The sequence below is a fragment of the Carassius auratus genome, chromosome 44, assembly GCF_003368295.1.
Source record: "Carassius auratus strain Wakin chromosome 44, ASM336829v1, whole genome shotgun sequence".
NCBI lineage: Eukaryota > Metazoa > Chordata > Actinopteri > Cypriniformes > Cyprinidae > Carassius > Carassius auratus.
The window spans coordinates 8936427-8961389 of NC_039286.1; the positions used below are offsets into that span (position 1 = coordinate 8936427).

The 24963-nt window shown below is 36.4% G+C and overlaps 1 protein-coding gene across 1 annotated transcript; it reads left to right on the forward strand.

Annotated features, from left to right (window-relative positions):
- The first annotated feature begins 7093 nt into the window (after positions 1-7093).
- Positions 7094-24754, forward strand: LOC113062392 (casein kinase II subunit alpha-like). The gene is made up of 14 exons (XM_026232218.1): positions 7094-7217; positions 13331-13401; positions 15364-15494; positions 18133-18244; positions 21036-21137; positions 21249-21299; positions 21394-21453; positions 22000-22083; positions 22187-22297; positions 22482-22583; positions 22852-22952; positions 23046-23194; positions 23880-23969; positions 24377-24754. The coding sequence occupies exons 3-14, from the start codon at positions 15394-15396 to the stop codon at positions 24493-24495; spliced, it is 1182 nt and encodes a 393-aa protein (XP_026088003.1). The 5' UTR covers positions 7094-7217; positions 13331-13401; positions 15364-15393; the 3' UTR covers positions 24496-24754.
- Positions 24755-24963: the final 209 nt, after the last annotated feature.

A 24963-nucleotide genomic window follows, 5' to 3' on the forward strand; every position in this document is an offset into this window, starting at 1 on the left:
AGTTTTCTCCAAAACTATACAGTAAAAATGCCTTGATAATTAATACAGTGGTAGTCTGGGTCACTCTGAATACATATACATTAAAAGAATGAGCTAACCTATAAAGGAACACTTTATATGAATTTTGAAAATGGGAAAAAGTGTAAGTGCAACAATGGATTTTGATGTTTGGGTGAATTTGCTTTTAGTTTTCTCCAAAACTATACAGTAAAATGCCTTGAAATATTAATACAGTGATAGTAGTGGTCACTCTGAATACATATGACTTGAAAGAATGAGCTAACCTATAAAGGAACACTTTTATGAATTTTTGAAAATGGGAAAAGTTTAAGTGCAACAATGGAGATTGATGTTTTGGGTGAATTTGCTTTTAGTTTTCTCCAAAACTATACAGTAAAATGCCTTGATATTAATACAGTGATAGTAGGGGTCACTCTGAATACATATGACTTGAAAGAATGAGCTAACCTATAAAGGAACACCTTTATGAATTTTGGAAAATGGGAAAAGTGTAAGTGCAACAATGGATTTTGATTTTTGCGGAATTTGCTTTTAGTTTTCTCCAAAACTATACAGTAAAATCCTTGATAATTAATACAGTGGTAGTCTGGGTCACTCTGAATACATATACATTAAAAATAATGAGCTAACCTATAAAGGAACACTTTTTATATGAATTTTGAAAAATGGGAAAAAGTTTAAGTGCAACAATGGAGATTGATGTTTTGCGTGAATTTGCTTTTAGTTTTCTCCAAAACTATACAGTAAAATGCCTTGAATATTAATACAGTGATAGTAGGGGTCACTCTGAATACATATGACTTGAAAGAATGAGCTAACCTATAAAGGAACACCTTTTATGAATTTTGGAAAATGGGAAAAAGTGTAAGTGCAACAATGGATTTTGATGTTTTGGGTGAATTTGCTTTTAGTTTTCTCCAAAACTATACAGTAAAATGCCTTGATTATTAATACAGTGGTAGTCTGGGTCACTCTGAATACATATACATTAAAAGAATGAGCTAACCTATAAAGGAACACTTTATATGAATTTTTGAAAAAATGGGAAAAAAGTGTAAGTGCAACAATGGATTTTGATGTTTTGGGTTGGAATTGCTTTAGTTTCTCCAAAACTATATCAGTAAAATGCCTTGATAGTTAATACAGTGGTAGTCTGGGTCCACTCTGAATACATATACATTAAAAGAATGAGCTAAACCTATAAAGGAACACTTTATATGAATTTTTGGAAAAATGGGGAAAAGTGTAAGTGCAACAATGGAGATTGATGTTTTGCGGGAATTTGCTTTTAGTTTCTCCAAAACTATACAGTAAAATGGCTTGAATATTAATTACAGTGATAGTAGGGGACACTCTGAATACATATGACTTGAAAGAATGAGCTAACCTATAAAGGAACACTTTATATGAATTTTGGAATATGGGAAAAAGTGTAAGTGTGCAACAATGGATTGATGTTTTGCGGGAATTTGCTTTAGTTTTCTCCAAAACTATACATTAAAATGCCTTGATAATTAATACAGTGGTAGTCTGGGTCACTCTGAATACATATACATTAAAAGAATGAGCTAACCTATAAAGGAACACTTTATATGAATTTTTTGAAAATGGGAAAAAGTGTAAGTGCAACAATGGATTTTGATGTTTTGGGTGAATTTGCTTTTAGTTTTCTCCAAAACTATACAGTAAAATGCCTTGATAGTAATACAGTGTAGTCTGGGTCACTCTGAATACATATACATTAAAGGAATGAGCTAACCTATAAAGGAACACTTTATATGAATTTTGGAAAATGGGAAAAAGTGTAAGTGCAACAATGGAGATTGATGTTTTGCGGGAATTTGCTTTTAGTTTTCTCCAAAACTATACAGTAAAATGCCTTGAATATTAATAAAGTGAAAGTAGGGGTCACTCTGAATACATATGACTTGAAAGAATGAGCTAACCTATAAAGGATCACCTTTTATATATTTTGGGAAAATGGGAAAAAGTGTGTGCAACAATGGATTTTGATGTTTTGGGTGAATTTGCTTTTAGTTTTCTCCAAAACTATACAGTAAAATGCCTTGATAATTATTACAGTGGTAGTCTGGGTCACTCTGAATACATATACATTAAAAGAATGAGCTAACCTATAAAGGAACACTTTATATGAATTTTTGAAAATGGGAAAAAGTTTAAGTGCAACAATGGATTTTGATGTTTTGGGGTGAATTTGCTTTTAGTTTTCTCCAAAACTATACAGTAAAATGCCTTGATAGTTAATACAGTGGTAGTCTGGGGTCACTCTGAATACATATACATTAAAAGAATGAGCTAACCTATAAAGGAACACTTTATATGAATTTTGGAAAATGGGAAAAAGTGTAAGTGCAACAATGGAGATTGATGTTTTGCGGGAATTTGCTTTAGTTTTCTCCAAAACTATACAGTAAAATGCCTTGAATATTAATACAGTGATAGTAGGGGACACTCTGAATACATATGACTTGAAAGAATGAGCTAACCTATAAAGGAACACCTTTTATGAATTTTGGAATATGGGAAAAAGTGTGTGCAACAATGGATTTTGATGTTTTGCGGGGAATTTGCTTTTAGTTTTCTCCAAAACTATACAGTAAAATCCCTTGATAATTAATACAGTGGTAGTCTGGGTCACTCTGAATACATATACATTAAAATAATGAGCTAACCTATAAAGGAACACTTTATATGAATTTTGAAATGGGAAAAAGTTTAAGTGCAACAATGGAGATTGATGTTTTGCGGGAATTTGCTTTTAGTTTTCTCCAAAACTATACAGTAAAATGCCTTGAATATTAATAAAGTGAAAGTAGGGGTCACTCTGAATACATATGACTTGAAAGAATGAGCTAACCTATAAAGGAACACCTTTTATGAATTTGGAAAATGGGAAAAAGTGTAAGTGCAACAATGGATTTGATGTTTTGGGTGAATTTGCTTTTAGTTTTCTCCAAAACTATACAGTAAAATGCCTTGATTATTAATACAGTGGTAGTCTGGGTCACTCTGAATACATATACATTAAAAGAATGAGCTAACCTATAAAGGAACACTTTATATGAATTTTGGAAAATGGGAAAAAGTGTAAGTGCAACAATGGAGATTGATGTTTTGCGGGAATTTGCTTTTAGTTTTCTCCAAAACTATACAGTAAAATGCCTTGAATATTAATACAGTGATAGTAGGGGACACTCTGAATACATATGACTTGAAAGAATGAGCTAACCTATAAAGGAACACTTTATAATGAATTTTGGAAAATGGGAAAAAGTGTAAGTGCAACAATGGAGATTGATGTTTTGCGGGAATTTGCTTTTAGTTTTCTCCAAAACTATACAGTAAAATCCCTTGATAATTAATACAGTGGTAGTCTGGGTCACTCTGAATACATATACATTAAAAGAATGAGCTAACCTATAAAGGAACACTTTATATGAATTTTGGAAAATGGGAAAAAGTGTAAGTGCAACAATGGATTTTGATGTTTTGGGTGAATTTGCTTTTAGTTTTCTCCAAAACTATACAGTAAAATGCCTTGATAATTAATACAGTGGTAGTCTGGGTCACTCTGAATACATATACATTAAAAGAATGAGCTAACCTATAAAGGAACACTTTATATGAATTTTGGAAAATGGGAAAAAGTGTAAGTGCAACAATGGATTTTGATGTTTTGGGTGAATTTGCTTTTAGTTTTCTCCAAAACTATACAGTAAAATGCCTTGATAATTAATACAGTGGTAGTCTGGGTCACTCTGAATACATATACATTAAAAGAATGAGCTAACCTATAAAGGAACACTTTATATGAATTTTGGAAAATGGGAAAAATTTTAAGTGCAACAATGGATTTTGATGTTTTGGGTGAATTTGCTTTTCGTTTTCTCCAAAACTATACAGTAAAATGCCTCGAATATTAATACAGTGGTAGTCAGGATCACTCTGAATACATATGATTTGAAAGAATGAGCTAACCTATAAAGCAACCTTTTTTATGAATGTTGAAATATGGGACACACTGCAATTTCTCGGATGCATTTTTTATTTGGGGTGATTTTGCTTTTAGCTTTCTCCACAACTATACATTAAAATGCTTTGAAAATGAATACAGTGATAGTCAGGGTCATTCTGAATGCATATGATATGAAAGAATGAACTAACATATAAAGGAACACTTCTTTGTGTAGGAAACTGGGACAGTGCAATTGGTAGAATGCATTATATATATATATATATATATATATATATATATATATATATATATATATATATATATATATATATATATATATATATATATATAAATATATGTGTGTGTATATATATATATATATATATATACACACACATATATATATATATATATATATATATATATATATATATATATATATATATATATATATATATATATACACACTGAAAATCATTAATATTGTAATTTATAATCTCTAATAAACGATTTAAAATGATTTATGTACAACACAAACGTTTATATACAATAATGAGTTAAAATAAGCGAAAGTATAAAGGAAACGTGTGTACGACTGCTTCTTTACATGCATTTTGACTGCTCTCAGCACCCGTACCGTAAGTGCATGATTACACGCGCAAAGGAAAAAAAAGTGCGGCTGGCTTGACCGTGTATTTTCAAAGCGCGGCTGGCTTGACCGCAGTTTAAGGAAAGCTGAGGAAAGCTGTTCTCTGCATTTCCAAGAGACAAGACTATACCTCCCTAGACTAATGTTGTGTTTGTACTAAACCCAGAGCAGCCCTGAATGAATCGACAGAATGACCCAGCTCATATTCTAAAGCGATTAATCGTTTGAAAGCATTAATTTATACCAGAAAACAAGACAGAAATACTAAGGAAGAAAATCTCTGCATTAATCACTTAATCGTTTGATTCTGATTCATTCAGACATTTCTAATAATGTTGATTCACATGATAATACTGCACTCATGTTTATAATAAAAGATTACATAATCATTCATAAAAAAAACTTAAACTCAGCAAATAAATAATGGATGTTGCATTAAGTAATTTATTTACTCATTACATACAGTCAAGTATATTACAGATCTCTTCATTCTTGATATTAAATTAGATTCATTGGCGTATATATTCAGAGAGGTTAAAGGCAGAGAGCATGATCACTATACAGCGGATTCCTCACTGCTTCCTCACATCATCAATAATCTGGGGAAGAAAAAATTATTACACTCTGTATTCCAGTGCTAATATATGAACTTTGTGAAACCAAGACATTTGCAGGAGATGCATAATGACTTCAAATATTAATATTTATATCTACTCAATATATTCATTTTTTGATTTTTATTGGTTAATTCTTAAAATGGAAAAAAAAATTCTGCCAAAGGTGAAAACTATTGTTTTTCTTAGCCGCTGACAGATATTTGTTCTTGTTTAAACATGAACTCATTTATATTTCAGTAAATGCTTCTCGATTTAAGGATGTTCAGATATTTGGAAAACAAGAGGTAGAGCATCATTCTCTGCGGTGAAGAAGAACACCATGACCTTCATCAAATTAAAATCTCTTGTGTTAGTGTCCGAGTTGAACGGTGGCGAATAAAAGAAAAGAGTAAAAAATAAACCCTGGACAATCTTCCTAAAACATACGTCTGCAGGAGCCTCGATGATTATAAATATGCTTTATCTTTATCACAGTAGTTTTCATCAAGCCTTGTGTTCAACTCCATATTTATACTGAAAATAAAAGTAGCTGTTAACTTATTCTAGTTAGCCGCTCTGAAATCGAGTGACAGCTGATTGGTTGATTCACAAATGTCTTCACACACAAAAAGTGCTTCATATTCAAACACAGTTTAGATTAACACTCATATAACTGTATTGTCTGTGTGAGAGGAATCAAACAATCAAATCCTGTGATCGCTTACTCCTAATAATGTATAAAGCACTGTAAAAAAACTCTGCTGCATCAGAGTATTTTTTACACATGATTAGGTAAAGGATCTTAATACTTTGTCCACAACAATATTTAATGAGGTTAACTTCTAACGTTACCCTCCTTGTGGTTAGTCAGGAGGAGATCAACAAGCTTGTTTGCTTTGCGGCCACTTTAAATACAAAATAATCATTCAATCTACCTCAGAGCGTCTGAGCACTTTGTTTTATTTTCCCTTACTAAATTAAACAGTTACTGATGCTATGGACTGTGGGATTACTGACAGGCTATTAACAAATATCTGTCTCTAAACCTCTTTTCTCTTTATTAAACGTTGATCTAGACAAGTATGATAGAAACCAAATCCGCTTGAAAGGCCTTATCTGAAATTATTCGCGAAACGTGCTTCGGAGTCCCTATGTGAATCAAATGTTTTGCGAACTCGCTCCGAAGCCCAGATCAAATGATTCGCGAAACGCGCTTAGGAGTTTTCTTTACTGTCTATATGCTTAGGAGTCCCGATCTGAATCAAATGTTTTGCGAACTCGCTCCGAAGCCCAGATAAAATGATTCGTGAAACGCGATTCGGAGTCCCGATCTGAATCAAATGTTTTGCGAACTTGCTCCGATGCCTCAGATTGTGGTTAATCTTGCAGATCATGATTTATATCTACTCTACCCCTCCCTGCAGTTTGGTAATATAAAGATTCCTCTTTTGAACTCCCACCTCTTGTGTGGGTTTTATTGTTCTGGGTCTCAAAAAAGAAACATTTTCAATCTCCAAGGTACATTCAAATTACATTACATGAATATGTTACAGTTATACTAAATTAACAGATTTGTAAACCGAAAAAATCAACGAAATCAACAAGTGAGACAAATGTGAGCTTTCAATCAATAATTATCCAAACCTAACTAAATAACTGGAGGCAAAGTTTTTTTAACTGCACGTAGATCACAAACCTCTGAAATCGGTTGATAAATGTGAACGTTATCGTGTTTTTATTCAGTAAAAACCGCAGCTCCCCCGTTTACTTTCATTTGTTTTAAGGCAGTCTTGCCCTCACTAACATGGCGGACGCGTTGAGGTTGACGTATCACGGCAACGGCTCAAAGCGGCCGTTTTGACCGGAAGCCAGTGTCAGTGAGCGCGCCGCTAATGCGCGCCCCCTGCAGGCCTGGAAGAGCGTCGCGTCTCCTCGCGCTAACTTCGCCGCCGCCATATTAACACAGAGCTGAGAGGTAATACAAACCGCCCTTTATATTAACACTTTGTGTCTTTCAACACCAACTTTTAACATATACATGATCCTTAAACCATTTTAAGGGAGGCAAGGGGGTATGCTATTGTGAGTTATGCCCTCGTGTGTCTTTGAAAATGTGTTTATTGTAGATGATGGAACGTTAGCATTGCTGTGGCTAACGTGATGATATGCTAATGATATATAAGATAAACTCGATGATTTGATGGTGTTTTATTTGTTTAACGCTCAGATGTTGCCGTGAATGTGCTTAAGTGTAGAAAATAAACTAGCTGAGTGATTACGAATGTGTACAATTTAGACAGCTAAACTAACACCCTCTTCACTGATGCTCTACAACATCCTAATCTGAATGGAGGTTTGAGCTCCATGTCTGAGTTTGGTCCTTATTTCTATATTCTTATTCCATTCTAAATCCGCAGAAACCTCCATAAAGGCTTAAAAATATTTAACACGCTGTTTGGATATTGTGTGTATTTTGAAGAGGCTGCAATTGATGTGTTCAGCTCAATGATGAATATAGTAGGATTTTAAAATTATTTTCATCAAAATTAATTTACTGTATTTGAGGTTAAAGGTTTAATTGTGGGAAAACCTTTTATATATATATATATATATATATAGTGTCAGTAGTGTAATTCTGGATGGTGGTGAACTGGTTTGATGGGTTAATCAATGGAGGCTCTGACCCCAAAACATAATTTATAAAACCTAGTGAGCTAACTATCTAACCAGCGTTATTAGGCATCGTAGACACATTTGAAACATGTCTGCGGTGGGCAAAATTTTAAACCTAGTCAATGGGAGGCTTTTTCCTGGCAGAATAAGTGTTATTGGTACTCAGACTGTCTTGTGTTATTAGGAAAATTCACTGACGTTTCCAACAGTGATGGAATACTTGGAAAAATCTAAATTGTGATTTAAGGGTATGAAAAAGTCATTGAGGTTTCAGTAGTGTATGTGTTTCTAATTCTTTTCAGCTCTAAAATATTTAATAGGCTAGAAATTGGTCTTTATGAAAGCAGTCTTGTGTAAAATGTCCTTGGCATGGAAAATCATTGGTCAAAAGGTGTATCAGACACCCAAAATGTTTGTGAACCTGTTGAATTGGGCAAACTTCCACCAACATGCGGAGCGCTTAAACAAAACTAAAAACTAAATGATGACTAAATGATGTCTATTGTTAGCCATTGGCTAATAAACTCTTATATTTTACTCGCCAGTGTGTGTGTTCGAGGCTATTATATGTTTTGCACATATATATTTTTTCACTCACTGAACACTGACTGAGCGCTTCAGAGTTTCACTCTCCATCAAGCAATCTGTACTGTTTCAATTCATCTCAATGGACGCCCAGCACACCTGTATTTGATGCACTGTAAACTCTGTGTGAAGCCACATGACTCGCTGTCGCTTAGCGGATATCGCTGTTTCTCACACATGCAAAGAGAGCGAGTGAATCACTGCACTACATGTAAACTATATTCTTTGTTGTATTCTCCTGTCACAATAATGGAGTTCATTTGGAATTATTCAGCTTTTTAGAACAAGCAGAAGATATGCCGGTTTCTCCGGTAGCGGGCGGAGCTAATGCGCAAATGGCAATTTCGTTGGCTGTCGCTGATCTATTACCATCCCTGCTTTGATTTTTAGCAAATCAGTTCGACCAAATGCAGGCAACACGATTAATATTCATGAACCCAGCAGCTTAACAATCTATAGTGCATTGTATATTGTTAGTATGGTAGTAGATTTTCTACTAGTAGTATTATCTTTTAATAATAATTATCTGTTACTATTTTTTTTTTTCTTTCAGGAACACAAAAACCCAGATGGTCTTACAGTATTTTAAGAATCACCATCAGTCAAATGACAAATATGCATTCATACATGGTTACCAAGTTTTAGTTCTAATCATTAAAGTTATATCATTAAATTGTGCTTAATTATCATAAAACCATTATATAATGCTTGATTGACTAAGAAGTTAAGATTTAAGAAGCTGTGCCGTTTTACAAAGATAAGCTGATTGGAGTGTGTGTGTGTGTGTGTGTGAAATAATATATTAGTAGAGTTGTTCCGATTCAGATTAGGGGTGTGCACGGATAGTCGAACATTCGAATATTCGTTCTGCTCTAATTATTCGATAAATAAAAATTATATTCGAATTTCGGAAAAAATTTTTCGCAATAAAACCTAATTTGGTCACTTTCTGTGATTCTCCACGCCATATTTGAAGATTGTATGCAAGCAAAAAGAACTAATGAATGAATAAGGGGCCATTCACATATCGTGCCTAAAACGCGTGAAAAAATGCTATTCGTGACGCTTTCTCCTTCTTTCCAAATCGCTCGGGCATAAGCGCACCTGAGGTGTCTGCAGTTGCTACGCAACAATGACGCGCTCTCTCCATGTAGACGGGGAAATTTTAGCAAAGGATAAATGGATTTGCAGCACAAAAAATCACTTTCAGTTGCTCTGCTATTAAATTTATTTCAAAATGGCAATCCATATACAGCTATGATCAGCTGTTCCTTCATCTTGGCTGAGCTTTCAACATTGTTACGGGAAAGGGTGAAGCTGAATGTTTAGTTCTTGTCACATGACCCGCGGTGCGCTTGCGGCATTCTAAAAAGTTTAGATGTTTTTAACTCGATGCGGTGCGGATGCTCCTGGAAAAAAAAACGGCTGCGTCGCTTCCATTATGAGTGCGCTGACCGCTACATTGGAAATAACGAACTTGAGCACGCAGAAGGCTGCGGTCTTCTACAGTACTTCAAATATGCCGTGGAGAATCACAGTAAGTGACTGAATTCAAGAACATTGTTGCGGCATCTCTCAAGCAACGGCTAAACACTGCTAACTTGGAGAATGCAGTGAAAACTCTTCTTCTCGCGTCTACCCTAGACCCTCGGCAAATACATCTCAGGTTTCTCGATGATAACAGGAGAGAAGTAAGAAAAAAAAAAACACTTTTGAACATTATCAGAACATTTTCCTTTATGCGAGTGGGTGCATCACCAACGACGAAGAAGATGCAATGCCCACTTGTTGGAAAAGACTGAGCCAGTTCTTCAGCGATGATTACAGAGAGTCCAGCCGAGACGAGTGGGAACAGTTCTTTCTGGAGCCATGTATTCCACCAGATGAGGATCCCATTCAGTGGTGAAACAAAAACACGAAGCGCTTCACAAACTTAGTCTCTTAGCACACCGTTATTTGTGAGTCCCCGTCAACGTCTGTGCGTTTTCTCCGCGGCCGGATATTGTTAACAGACTAATGAGCCGACTTTCCCCCGATCATGTTATTTATTAACAAGAACATGTAAAACAATAGAGAGAGAAAAAGCAAAAAAGATTTGCTGACAGTTTAAAAGTTTCAAAGTTAAGTGTAGGCTACGTTCTAGAATAGGCTAATTGCTGCAGGCTGCTTTACGTATTTTCTTTGTTCCCTTTTTTTTTTTGCTTTTAATCTGTACTTTTGTTTGTTTGCACGCATTGTTAAAGGTTTTCAGCTACAAAACAGGATGTGTAATGTTCAAGCTTATTGTGTTTAAGCTTGTTAAAAATGACGGAAACAATAAATGTTGCTGAAAAACAATGTCTGTCTCGTTAAACTTAATTTAAATAAATGAATATTCGAATATTCGTTTTTTGTGAGCTCAAATATTAAAATGTGATATTTGCGGGAAACGCCCATCCCTAATTCCGATACTAGTATCGGAAATATCTCTGATACCACAACAAATTCTGACATCGGCAAGTACATGAACCCATATACCGATCTGATACCATTTTCTTAAACAAGACCTAGTTATGACCGCTAGCTTTGCCTAACCACTGCATGGTTCTTCTTCGCTGCTCAGAATGCATTGCAAACACAGGAAGTTGTGCTGTGTTGCCACAAGCAACCCCTGTTTAGAGCAGTGAAGAAGAAATGAAGAAGCGTTAGCAACACTGATCAATATATGACTGGATCGCTCATCGTGTTCTAAACTGTCAACAGACAGTGAAGCCGCTTCTATATTATAGATCAGTGGTTAGCAGTATGTCTCTGTAGTACCAGGTAGTTACCGACTCCCGAGTATAGCCCCTTTCACACTGCACGTCGGACCCGCAATATTCCCGTAACATTGCCTGGTCGCCTTCTGTGTGAAAGCAACCACGTCCCGGAATTGATTACCGAATCGAACCCGGGTCGGGGACATAGTAACATTGCGGTAATCGATCCGGAACGAGCGCTGTGTGAACAAAAGCCAGATCTAATTCGGTATCGAAGTGATGACGCGCGTTATCGCGCGACTCTTTTACCGGCTGTTTTGAAGGAAGATCAACATTCGCGACGAAAACATATGTGCAAACTGTAATAAAGCAGAGATCAGTTAGTTCCTCACTTTCCGCGCTGACGCAGAGATCGTTCGCTTGCTTCAGTTAAAGTATAAGGTGCCAAGCGTTGTCGACTCGTACATTACACGTCACGCGCTGATGTCACGTGTCGTTACGGGATCTTCAGGGGTTGTGTGTGAAAGCACGCACATATACCGGGTCATCACTGGCAGTGTGAAAGTGCCAAATCTAGCGACCAGGGAACAATTACAGGAACACTTTACCCCTGTATTTGCCGGAATGGCAGTGTGAAAGGGGCTTATGTCACCTCTATGGGTGACGGGCGCAGATGCGTGGGAGCTCGCTGTTTTGTAGTCTCTGCTGTGTGTCACTATATGAGGAAACAAACGCTTAAACGTCACTTCATGAGAAATTACCGTTTCATTTGAGAAAACTGTCATATCATAAACGCAGAAAATCAAAGATCTTCATGGCAGCCCATTAAAATAAATGTTTGATTTAACATGAGTAAATTGACAATATATTAAGCTACTGTTGGAGCCTACAGTAGATTTAGCTATGTCTCTATCTAGTAATAATAATACGTCTCTATTAATAATAATAATTATGCCTAGACGGTTGCTTGTTTTTTACTTGTTTTGATGTAAAGAGATTATCTGATTAATATATCATTTTTTATATTCTTAGACTTAATTGTTGCAGTTTTTTATACAGTTACATTGTAAAACTAAAATACCTTTTAGTTTGCGGTGTTAGATTTTTGGCTGCATTTGAAGTTCTTTCTCGATGAAGAAAATAAATAATACTGTCAAATTCTCAGATAATAAAAATACTGTAATGAATACAGTAGTTCACCATGCATTCTAGCAATTTACACAGGGCTAGTAGTATATACAGCTGTATATACAGATACACACCCAGGTATCGGATCGGTGCTCGGTGTCGGCCGATACCCTGAGCCCAGGTATTGGAATCGGTATCAGGAAGAGAAAAAGGGTATCGGAACATCTCTATATATTAGACTGGCGAGTAAACTAAAAAAATTACTAGCCAATGGCGATTATATTGCCTAGGTGCGTGTAGAGGGTTGAAGGGACAGTTTGATGTTAAAATTTTTTTGATGGATTTGTTTATTATAAACACAGAGATTTTCATTTCATAAGATATTAATTGATAGACTGGAGTTGTGTGGAATACTTGTGGATTAGTGTGATGTTTTTATTAGCTTTTTGGACTCTTATTCTGACGGCACCCATTCACTGCAGAGAATCAAATGGTGAGCAAGTGATGTAAAGCTAAATATTCTAGTGAAGAAACATTATCAGTTGACCTCTAATTTGTGTTTTGATAAATTGGTGCATAAATCAAATCCAGCAAGGGTTCTATATGGACAAACAGTACTAATTTGATTTGTGCAGGTCTTAAAATGTCTTAAATTTGATTTTAAAGTTCTGGATATGACCGTGTGTTACGTCCTGGTGAGATCATTGGTATACATTTTGATCTTTGTCTATGCACTAGTGATAAAGATTGACATGGATCTGACAGGCTAAGAATGGAAGCATGTTTCTTAATGAATGTTTATGATTGTGTTTTTGACTGCATCATCACTTGGTGTGTTCATAAATGTTGCTTTGAGTTTGCCAGTGGCCAGGTTTGGCTGCACACAACAGATGAACATTTGTGTAACTCAGATACTGACGTCAGTGGCGCTCCTTAATCTTATTTGTTTTGCTATGCCCTCCAGGTGTTTGGAGCATCACCCTCGTGTAAAATCTTCACAAGATTTCCAAAGGCTGCCCACAAGTACCATTTAAGGTAAGTCAGGGTTAAATGTCCACTGTATTCTTTGAAACCTCATTTGACACATTGAGGAGTTCAAATGCGTCTACATATTTGGACCTCATCCATCTGTAGATTAGATCATGTCATTTTTGGTCTGAGATGCGAGTAATGGCTGCTAGTGAATACAGTCTTTGTGAATCATGTGATATCAGGTTCAGTGTTCTTCTGAGGTGGCTTGTTGGGAGAGGCAGGAAGGAATCTTTGGAATGGTGATCAAACCAAAATCCCATCTGGAAAAACAAAATTATCCGTTGTTTCTGATGGTAGACTACCATGAAATCCATTTAGCATCATTGTATTTGTGTACCAGCATCCCTGTGTGAGTACTTGAGCATTCATCAAAGGGATGTGCCAAACTACATATGTTTAAAACTGACGAGTTGGTGAGTTAATTAATTGGTCCTGGAGAAACCAAGGATAATAAGGCTGGCTTCATTTTATAATTTCATTGTTTTATGTGACCTTTATCTGATGAATTACTTGAGCAGGATTTACGTAAGACATGCTAAAAATCAGATGGATGGAACGTGACATTTCATTTTTAAGTTTGATTATTTTCACTTTAATGTGTGATCTTAAAAACAGTAAGAAAAGTGCTGCAGTTGTCAGAGATGTCCTTCTGAATCTGTAGTTGTAAAGCTGGGGCCATATGAAATGTTTTATTTTTATCCATTAATATTTAATGTTTTTCAGAATTACTGTGTATTAACAATATTTTGCTAAAGACATTTTGGTAATTTTTTCTGGTAAATATTCCTTTTAATAATTTTAATAATAATAATAGTAGAAGAAGAGCTATCATTACATAAAATCATATATTTCTGGCACAGTTACTTCAAGTTAAACCAAACTTTTATTTTTACTTGTTTCTGTGAAGACCTTTAAGTTTATATTTGCATATGATATGATGATAGTTTTTCTCAAAAGAATCAGTAAAATGCTGTTGAAGTGACTCAGATATTGAAGTAGCAGAGGCTGACGCTTTTAAGGGGATGAATTTAAAAAACACAACTTTTATGTGAGGGAACCAAATGTTTTTAAGCAGATTCTGGTCTAAATGGTCTCCAACATGATTTCACAATGGAATTTGGGTGGAATAAGGATGACTTAATTTCCATTTCACCAGTTAAAGTAAATTAGAGTCAAACAGACATAGATGAAATCTAATCACACTTGGGTCCTGCAGACCATTCTCCGTTACAGCACCGATTGCAGTACTGTATCGTAATGGTTCGTTTAACCAGGAGGTTCCTGTTTTCAAATGTTATAAGACGAATTCAGAGCTTGCATACCATTTTTGCAGAGCCCTGGTGTCTTCTTGGTGATTTTTGCTATACATTGACAAACTCTGTATCAGGTAGGTCAGCTGGTGTAAAAGAGGCAGGGTTGGGTGGGAAATTACTCTGATTGGATTATTCAACTTTGAAAGCAAGACTGGTTATGGGTCTAGTAACCACCCGGAGCTCGTTTCCAGTTATGTTTAGCATTTCATGTTGTATGTAGAGTATAAAACTCTTAAGCAAATTAAAATATATATAAAAGCCACAGAGAAAAGCACTATTGTGTCCTTAAGCCATCTTGTGTGTTTTTCAGCCCTGGGAGAAAGTGCTGACATCTTTTGGACCGCATTGGTCAAGTCTTCCTTGGTCTGCTTGCATCTAGATTAAAACTTTCCTCTATCTGGGCAAAGATTCAGAACCTTAATCCTATTTCTCAGACAGTCAGGGGTCCGTGTCGTGGCTGGGGACCTTTAAAGCCAAACATCCCAGTGGTAGATTTGTTTTTCTTTTAATTCTTTAGTAAGTCTATGTGCTAATGAGGCCACCGATTTCAGGCCCCAAGTCTTTTATTGCAGTCAATTTTATGGAAGCACATTGGCCTGATTGTGCTGTCCCTGTATTGATTGTTTTTTTGTGTGTGTGTGTGTGTTCACAGCCCTGACAGGAGCAGCCACACGTCCAGATCATGTCCGGGCCAGCCACGAGTCGATCCCGTGTTTATCCAGACGTCAACACACAGAGGCCGCGGGAGTACTGGGACTATGAATCTCACGTCGTAGAGTGGGGGTGAGGGACTAAATGAATTGTTTCAGCATTTGATGACGACAGCAGGCTATGATTTTTATTTTATTTTATTTTTTTATGTAAAAATAAATGTTGACTGGATGGTTGAAGATCACAAAAATTAAGGCTGGTTCACACGGCAGGATAATTAGGCCGATTTTAGCCCCGATTCACCCCTTCCGACAATCTTAGGATGCTCCGATTATCGTAAAATAATCTGATCAAATATTCCTGCCATGTGTGGTGTGTTAAGACTGCTCTCCTCTGCTCAGAAGAATGTCGGGACCGCTCCGATCTCAAATCGGGGATATCCAACATGTTGGATTTATTTGGCCCGATTTCTTCTCGTGTGTGGTGTCCCCCGAGGACAAACAATCACGCAGCCTGTGGACTGTGGCGTGTAGCCAATCAGAAAGCGAGGTGACGAGGCGGTGAGGAAGTACAAAACAGCCGGCGTATATAATATAACAAATACAAATAAGTCGATGGGCATAACTACATCCACAACTGCAGTCCACCAGAGTACATGGAAACGAATATATGAACGTTTATTTCAACGGTAATTAATCTGTGTAGTACGTAACAACATTTCTATGAGAGAAAACAACAACTTATCTCCACATTATGATATAGCAAGTATAGTCCATGCTCGCGTTGTCTCCACCTCTTTGACCATCGCCTTTTCTTGTTTTTCTTATGTTTTATTTCCGTTAAAAACAAAGCACAAACTATGGCCACTACATCCTCTTGGTCCGCCATGATTGTTTACTCTGAAGTCACGTTTGATCTCGAGGGATTTTGCGAGATTTCCTGTCTTACCTGGGAATGCTCGGGAGTCAAATCTGTTCGTGTGTGATGTGTTGATATTGCCGTGTGGCTGCATACCACACACTGAACGACCAAAACTGTTAGACCCGTGATTTTTTATCGCCGTGTGTGGGGTCTCTCAGGTTTGGAAAATCGGCCGACAATTTTAAAATCGTCCCGTGTGAACCAGCCTTTACAGGGTTAACAGTCATAGAAAATCTGGAAATATCTGTGTACATTTAAAATGTGTTTTCAGGACTGAGGAAGTCAGGAACATTCTATGATGAATATACTCTGTTTTTCAGAAGTTTGGGGTCAGGACTTTTTTTTTTTAAAAAGAGATTATTTTAACTGATTGGAAGTGACAGTAAAAACATTTAGAATCTTACAAAAGATTTCTATTTCAAATAAATGCTGTTCTCTTTAACTTTCTAGTCATCTGAGAGTTCTGAAGGAAAATTTATCCACAAAACTATTAAGCAAATTTCTAAATTGGTGATGGTGATAATAATAAGAAATGTTTCTTGAGCTGCAAATCTGCATATTAGAATGATTTCTGAATGATTGTTTGAAGACTGGAGTAATGATACTGAAAATTCAACTTTGCCTCACCGGAATAAATTACATTTTAAAATATTTTCAAATAGAAAACACTTATTTTAAATTGTAATATTATTTCACAATATTACTGTTTTTTTAGTGTATTTGCAATCAAATAAATGTAGTCTTAATAAGCATAAGAGACTTAAAAAAGACGTTAAAAAAATCTTACCAACCGCAACCTTTTTTAACACAAGTACTGTATTTTCTGGACTATAAGTCACACTTTTTTTTTCATAGTTTGGCTGGCCCTGCAACCTATAGTCAGGTGCGACTTATTTATCAAAATTAATTTGACATGAACTGAGAGAAATGAACCAAAAGAAAACATTACCATCTACAGCTGTGAGAGGGCGCTCTATGCTGCTCAGTGGTCCTGTAGTCTACATTGAAAACATTGAGCGCCCTTTCGCGGCTGGAGACGGTAATTTTTTCTCTTGGTTCTTGGTTCTAAATAAATGCGACTTATAGTCCAGTGAGACTTATACTTTTTTTCCTCATCATGACGTATTTTTGGACTGATGCGACTTATACTCAGGTGCGACTTACAGTCCGAAAAATACGGTATGCATTTTTCTAGTTAGGCTCATGTCTTTTTTAAGGTTTGCTCACAAGCCATATTGATGTCTGATTTGTAAATGAATTGTTCTTTTTTCTCTGTTGAATAATTCAGTGTAACAGCTTCACAAATTGCAGGATCAAAAAGGGGTATGATTGTGCCAGTATTACAATATAATACAATATCTCAATACCTTATAATATTGTCCAGAGCCTTGTATCAGTACTTTTATTTATTAATGTACACGCATTCGTATCATGTTCAGTAGTAGGTCATCTAAATAACATATCCCTGAGACCATCATTTTATTAGAGCTTTTTCTATGGACTATTGAAACTAAAACCTGGAATTGCCTGTTCTCGATTAGGTTTAGGCCAGTTTCAATCTTAATTCAATGCAACAGAATTGAACAGATCACAGGGGCCGTGAGGGCCTTATTGTTCATTAAAACCACTGTAATAGCAAACTAATGGCATTTGATTCATTAAGTTTGAAAACTTTGTTTTAATGATGAAATATCTTGTTAGTTTTCATTCATAGTCCCAGGATTATTTGCAGGCATCACAGAACATAGTGTGAAATACTTCTCTGCAGGGCTACAGTGCTGATGTCTGTATTTGTCTGGACTGGCGTTTCATTTGCACTTGTAATAACAGCTGTCGGACTTGTCAACAGGAATCAAGATGACTACCAGCTGGTGCGGAAACTAGGCCGAGGAAAGTACAGCGAGGTGTTTGAAGCCATCAACATCACAAACAATGAGAAAGTAGTCGTCAAAATACTCAAGGTGAGGAACGTTGTTGTTCCAGACAGGTTTAACAGTGTACTGACCAGCCCTTGGTCAAGTCAGATTGGGTTTAGTGGAACGGTGAAAACTCTTGGAATTCACAATCCTCTCCAGCTTCTCATTTTCAGAGTAGTTGACGAAAACGTCTGCCGAGATAAGCCTGTTTATGTTATGGTAGGCAGTGGATGGTATCGAAACCAGAAGCTGCTGGCCGGTGTTCAGATGAACGGGCGCCTGGCAAATTCTTTCCTCACCCCCTCCTCCTGTTAACCAGAGAAAGCTCTAGGTTCTAGCGATAACACCCGGTGAGCTGAGAGCTTCTTTAAAAGCTAAGTGATAAATAGTTTTGAAGATTAGCAGCGTTGTCCTGTAAGGTAGCCAGTTGTGTGCAATGAACTTCCCCTGCATAGAGACTGAAGGAAGATTGAGTCTAGACGCAGTCAGATTGGATGTCTTCTCGTCAAATTCATCTGTACTGCAAGACAATGTAAAATCAAAATTGAGTTTGATTACATGAAAAAATCTGAATGGAGCAATGAAGTAGTTGTGCTTGTAGTGGTTAAAGTTTGAGTCTGGCTTGTCATTTCTCACAGCTGTTCTTTTTCAAACCCATTATCGTAAAATAATGTAATAAAATAAAAATAATGTTCTGATGTAATCAGTGGTTGGTTGTGAAAAAATAAATTTATAATCCCATAACCCACTTTTCATGACAGCCCCAAAATGTTGGATTTATTTATGTTTATATGTAGGGCTGCATGATAAACGTGGGAAGTCGTGGCCTAATGGTTAGAGAGTCGGACTCCCAATCTAAGGGTTGTGAGTTCGAGTCTCGGGCCGGACGGAATTGTGGGTGGGGGTAGTGCATGTACAGTTCTCTCTCCACCTTCAATACCACGACTTAGGTGCCCTTGAGCAAGGCATCGAACCCCCAACTGCTCCCCGGGCGCCGCAGCATAAATGGCTGCCCACTGCTCCGGGTGTGTGTTCACAGTGTGTGTGTTTGTTCACTGCTCTGAGTGTGTGCACTTCGGATGGGTTAAATGCAGAGCACAAATTCTGAGTATGGGTCACCATACTTGGCTGAATGTCACGTCACTTTCACTGTCACTTTCACTTTTTTTTAAATCGAAATGGAATCGAAATCGTGATTCATCAGAAGCTGCGATTGTTATACGTCTTTCAGTGAAGCACAGTTCTGTGATCGGCAGTAAATCTCCATCCAAAGGCAGAAGACAGAAGATTTAGCTGCTTTTATTGATTCAGAGGGACTAATAAAACACACCATTATGAAAATATATGGTTTACCTGAGTTATTATCATTATTATTTTCATTAAAATAAAGTATACATATAATCGAATGCCTTTTACACTGCTTAGTACTTAATACTATGGAATATGTTGCGTGCCTTATTCTGTGTAAGAAGCCACATCATCTCACAGAAGGATTTATTTCAAACTCGACTGATGTTGTGAAGTGAGTTTGGAGTAAACATTTTTATTAAATGTGGTATTTTCACATGCTTTCAGATGAATTTACTACACAGAGCCGTAGTTCACTGAGAAACTATGCAAACAGCTGTCACATTATAGCAAATTATTTCTTCGATTTCATAATAGCACAATAAAATTGCCCTTTTTAGCGTAACTTGTCAGTGAACAACGGCTCTGTGTAGTAAATGCTGCTCCCTCTGAATGCATGTGATGATGATTTACTGCTGATCACAGAACCGGCTTTACTAAAAAAATGCGCATGACAATTGCATTCAATTAATCGTGCAACCCTATGTGAATTTACAGTGTTTCTTTTACACTTTTTGTTCAGCTTTTTCCAACTTTTTCTACTTCCCCAATGAAGGGGCGCACACACAGGCCACTTTTCTGAGGAACTGAAAAATTCAAACAACCAACCTTCTCTGTCAAAAGTTTAAACTGCCACGGAAAGAAAGACCGTATATTCACCTAAATGTTATGGTTTTTAAATTACAAGCATAGATAAATTGATTCGTTGTTTAATTCGTATTAATGATACAGACAGCTGCAGGTATTTATAGGCTGTTGTCTCTTTGAGACCTGATGCACAGATCCAGTGGTACACATCTGGTTTCTTTCTCAGCTGTTTTCGTTCAGTTAAGACCGTTTATCAGAATGATTGTCAAGATGGGATTTTGACGTAATTTTAAGGGGATGTGAAAGAGGAATCAACTAGCAATTTAGGCATGCGCACGTTTATGCTTCATATATTTTAAAGAACCAGCAATGACTTCAAATATTTTGTAACTGAGTGTTTTTAAGGCCGTTTGTTTCAGCATGGCATATAAATTATATGAAGTGTTGCGGGTCTGTTATTCAGGGCAGGTGGCAGTTTTGTTGAGAATGCAAGAGTTATTTTTGTAATCGACATGATCGATTTGGTCAATGTGTTATTGCAGCCCAAGTATTTTCCAGTGTGTGACTGTGACTCTGTTGTAAGTGATTACTGAAGCTGTGGCTGAGATTATTCATGGCAGAATGAATGTAGCAGAAACACTGTATGCATGTTTGCATGTATAAAATAATTTCAGATATTCTCTTAATTTTGTCTTATTTTTATATTCAAGCTTAAATTTAATAGATTTCTTACATTTGTAATCTATATTTTAAAATAAAGTTAAATTCTAAAGAATATAGAAAATATTTTTTATAGAAAACAAAAAACAAAAACTTAACCAATCACAAATGATTGGAAGAACTTGCAAATGCTGTTATATGTTGTCTTGTGTTGTGTTTTTGTCTTTTTATCCATATGTAGCCAGTAAAGAAGAAGAAAATCAAGCGGGAAATTAAAATTTTGGAAAATTTGAGAGGCGGCCCCAACATCATCTCACTTCTAGACATTGTCAAGGATCCCGTGGTCAGTTGTCTTTCTTGAAGATGATGTTGGCATGTAGCATTACATGCATTCACTTGTAGAGTATGTTTCAAATGTGTCTCTAACTGAAGTCTGTTGTGTATCTCCCTGAAGTCTCGAACCCCAGCTCTGGTTTTTGAACATGTGAACAACACAGATTTCAAGGTAAATCACTTCTCAGACCTGCCAAATCATTTCTGCCACCTCAACTAAATCTAACACACAAGAAAAAACTCAAGCACTCTCTTCTGTCATGCAGCAATTGTATCAAACGCTATCAGACTACGACATTCGGTTCTACATGTATGAGATCCTAAAGGTAAGTTCCTTCTGATATAGTCTTAAAGTATCACAAGTCTGTACCTATTTTTTTGTTTGTTTATACCATTTTTACCTGTATTTTTCAAATGCGTTTCAAGCTCTCCTCTCATCAGCCAACAACAGGGAATCTCAAACTTATGTATTGGCACACTTTCTGAGTTTTTCTTTGGTGCTAATAGTTGCCCATATGTTGCACACTTCACCTATAAGTCAGCTTCAAATACTCCACAGCCATATTGTTCATGAAATTCTGATTTGTTATAGTCAGTATACTTATAAGCATACCATCTTCTTTTTGGGTAATTTACAAGATAATATTAAAAGATTCTATTAATAATCTCAAATATTTTAATATGCATTCTTAAATGGATCCATTGAATTCTGTAGAAAATAAATTTTTCTTTGTTGTGCTAGAAAATATTCTAAATGGTTTTAATATTGAAATATTTAATCAGCTACATAATTTTTTTTATTTACATTTATGATTTGAATCAGGTCTTTGTAATGTTGTCCAGTTCTAAGTGTGTCTCTCCGTCGCTCTCAGGCTCTGGATTACTGCCACAGTATGGGAATTATGCACAGAGATGTGAAGCCACACAACGTAATGATCGACCACGAACACAGAAAGGTACTGCCCATTCATTTGAGTAATGATTAATATTGATGAGCTCGCTTACATTGACTGAATTGACATTTGAATCTTGTCTGTTTGTGTGTGTTTTGTGTTTTAGCTGCGTCTGATAGACTGGGGCTTAGCAGAGTTTTATCACCCTAGTCAGGAGTACAACGTCAGGGTGGCGTCTCGATATTTCAAAGGACCTGAACTGCTTGTGGACTATCAGGTGAGACTGACACGGGAAACTAGATGCAGGGAAACAAACAGTTTTTGCTTGGTTTGTTGCTTGAGCATCAAAAGCATCTGCTCAAGCATCTGTTGAATAAAAATGCTCATACAGAAGCAGTGCAACATTTAGTTTTTGGCAAGTTTGCTGCTCTTTTGAAGCTCACGTTGCTTTTGTCCCACAGATGTATGACTACAGTTTAGACATGTGGAGCTTAGGCTGCATGTTGGCGAGTATGATCTTCCGGAAAGAGCCCTTTTTCCATGGACATGACAACTATGATCAGGTGAGACCTGCTGCTTTTATGCTTTTCAAATATTTACTGTTGCCATGCTGTTTTATAGTGACCAGTTTTGTGGCTGAATCACAGAATGTAAGATCAGATTCTGTTAGTCTCTTATTGGGCTTTTGTGGAGGGAACCAGGATGATGCTAATTTCTGGGCTGGCCTACAAAAATCCATCACGACTGCATCTCTCTGTTCAGCTGGTTTGATCTTTGTCGAGTGGTGGCTGCTGCCCTCTGCTGTTTTTAACCAGTTCTGCCTCTTTCCAGCTTGTACGGATTGCTAAAGTTCTGGGCACAGAAGACCTGTACGACTACATCGACAAGTACAACATTGAGCTTGACCCACGGTTCAATGACATTTTGGGAAGGTACACTGAGATTTGGAATTGTTTGTATGCATGTAATACTTTTTAACTGCAATTCGATTTTTATCTCTTTCATTCGGCCACTTCTTTCACCAGACATTCCCGGAAAAGGTGGGAACGGTTTGTGCACAGTGAGAACCAGCACCTGGTCAGTACCGAAGCTCTGGACTTCCTGGACAAACTGTTGCGCTACGATCACCAAGCTCGTCTCACCGCACGTGAGGCCATGGAGCACCCGTACTTCTGTGAGTGTCTGCTCTCTGGCATTTTATATTTTCCAAATTTCCTGTTGTAATTTTTCAGGATTCCATTTTTTTAATTAAAAATCATGTGGAATTAATTGAAATCTGGAAACTTGCACAATTTCACAACAGTTGATGAAATAGTTTGTCTTTATCTGTTCCCAAATTCATTTTTTTTAATGTTTGAATTAATTTTTAATAATAAAAAATGTCTAATCAGGTGACTTCATGAAACTTAAATATGATAATTGAACTTTAAACTTTAATTGTAATTTTATATAAATTAAAAAAACAAACAAAAATCATTAACAACTGAATCTTTTATCAGATAAAAAAATATATAGTTATTTTTATTATTTTGCAAATAAAGTGCTGCAGAACAAAAAAGATGTTGTACATCTCCATGTTTTAATAAATTTATCATAAAATTCATATTACTACATTTTTGTCACAATTTCTGTAAGGTAGGCCGAAATTTGTATTGAAAGGTTTCTGTTGAGACTCAAGTTTCTGTGTTTATATGATATGATGGTATTTTTTATCAAATGAAACAGTGAAATGCTCATAAAAAAAAAAAAAAAAACGTGATTCGCATTTTCTATTTTGCAGAATTCATAAGGCCCTAGTTGTGCAACATGAATTTCATGACTGTATATAATTAATTTCATAATGTCACGTCATGTATCAGATCCCATTGTGAAGGAGCAGGCGAGGATGGGCTCCACTTCAGGACTGTCCACTGGCTCCACTCCAGTTAGCACGTCCAGTATGATCACAGGTCAGTTATGTGCTTTCTGAGTGAACTTTCATGTACCCTATTTTTCAGACTATAAGTCGCACCTGAGTATAAGTCGCATCAGTCCAAAAATACGTCATGATGAGGAAAAAAACATATAAGTCGCATTTATTTAGAACCAAGAACCAAGAGAAACATTACCGTCTACAGCCGCGAGAGGGCGCTCTATGATATCAAGTATATGCTACAGGAACACTGAGCAGCCCTCTCGCGGCTGTAGGTAATGTTTTCTCTTGGTTTGTGTCAAATTAAATTTGATAAATAAGTCGCACCTGACTATAAGTTGCAGGACCAGCCAAACTATGAAAAAAAAGTGCGACTTATAGTCCGGAAAATACGGTAGTTGAGTTCACTAATTCTGACAAACCATTGTGTCTGTTTTCCTGTAGGAGGCATCACATCCATGTCCTCGTCCCAGCCGATGGCCAACATCGCAGGTTCTCCTGTCATCTCCTCTCCCAGTGCTCTAGCCACACAGGTTCCTGCAGCCACCGGTGCCCAGCCCTGAACAGACTCCCTCATGCTCTCTCTGCCATGGGCCACATTTTTATGTTGAGTGTAAACGAACGAAAGAGAGACTAAACTAAGTTTCTTTTTTTTCTTTTTTTTCATACAATAATTATATATTGAAGCTCGGACACACAGCAGACAGATGTTATGTTGCGTCGGTGTCCAGCAGTCTTTCCTGATGATGGTGTCTATATAGAAGCCACTACAGTGTAGAAATTCAGAAAAATGGATAATAAAATTTATTTTATATGTCCCTACATTGGCTTCCGTTTGTTAATTGAATGTTGTTGATATTTTAGTGGTTTGGGGAAATCAATTTTAATAAAAAATGTATTGCAGCTATAATTCATAGACAAATATCAAGGTACAAGAACCATATTTACATGCATTTAGCAGATACTAAGTAAATTTAAAAAAAGTAAATTTTAAAAAATTACTAGATTCCAAAGTAGTTTTATTGTAAATT

What these genes read in the sequence shown, in the direction of transcription:
- LOC113062392 (XM_026232218.1), top strand. Translation starts at nt 15,394, where the DNA reads ATGTCCGGGCCAGCCACGAGTCGATCCCGTGTTTATCCAGACGTCAAC. An exon ending in ACATTGTCAAGGATCCCGTG is followed by an intron (nt 21,138 to 21,248) that starts GTCAGTTGTCTT and finishes ATCTCCCTGAAG; the next exon opens with TCTCGAACCCCAGCTCTGGT. An exon ending in CATGGAGCACCCGTACTTCT is followed by an intron (nt 23,195 to 23,879) that starts GTGAGTGTCTGC and finishes GTCATGTATCAG; the next exon opens with ATCCCATTGTGAAGGAGCAG.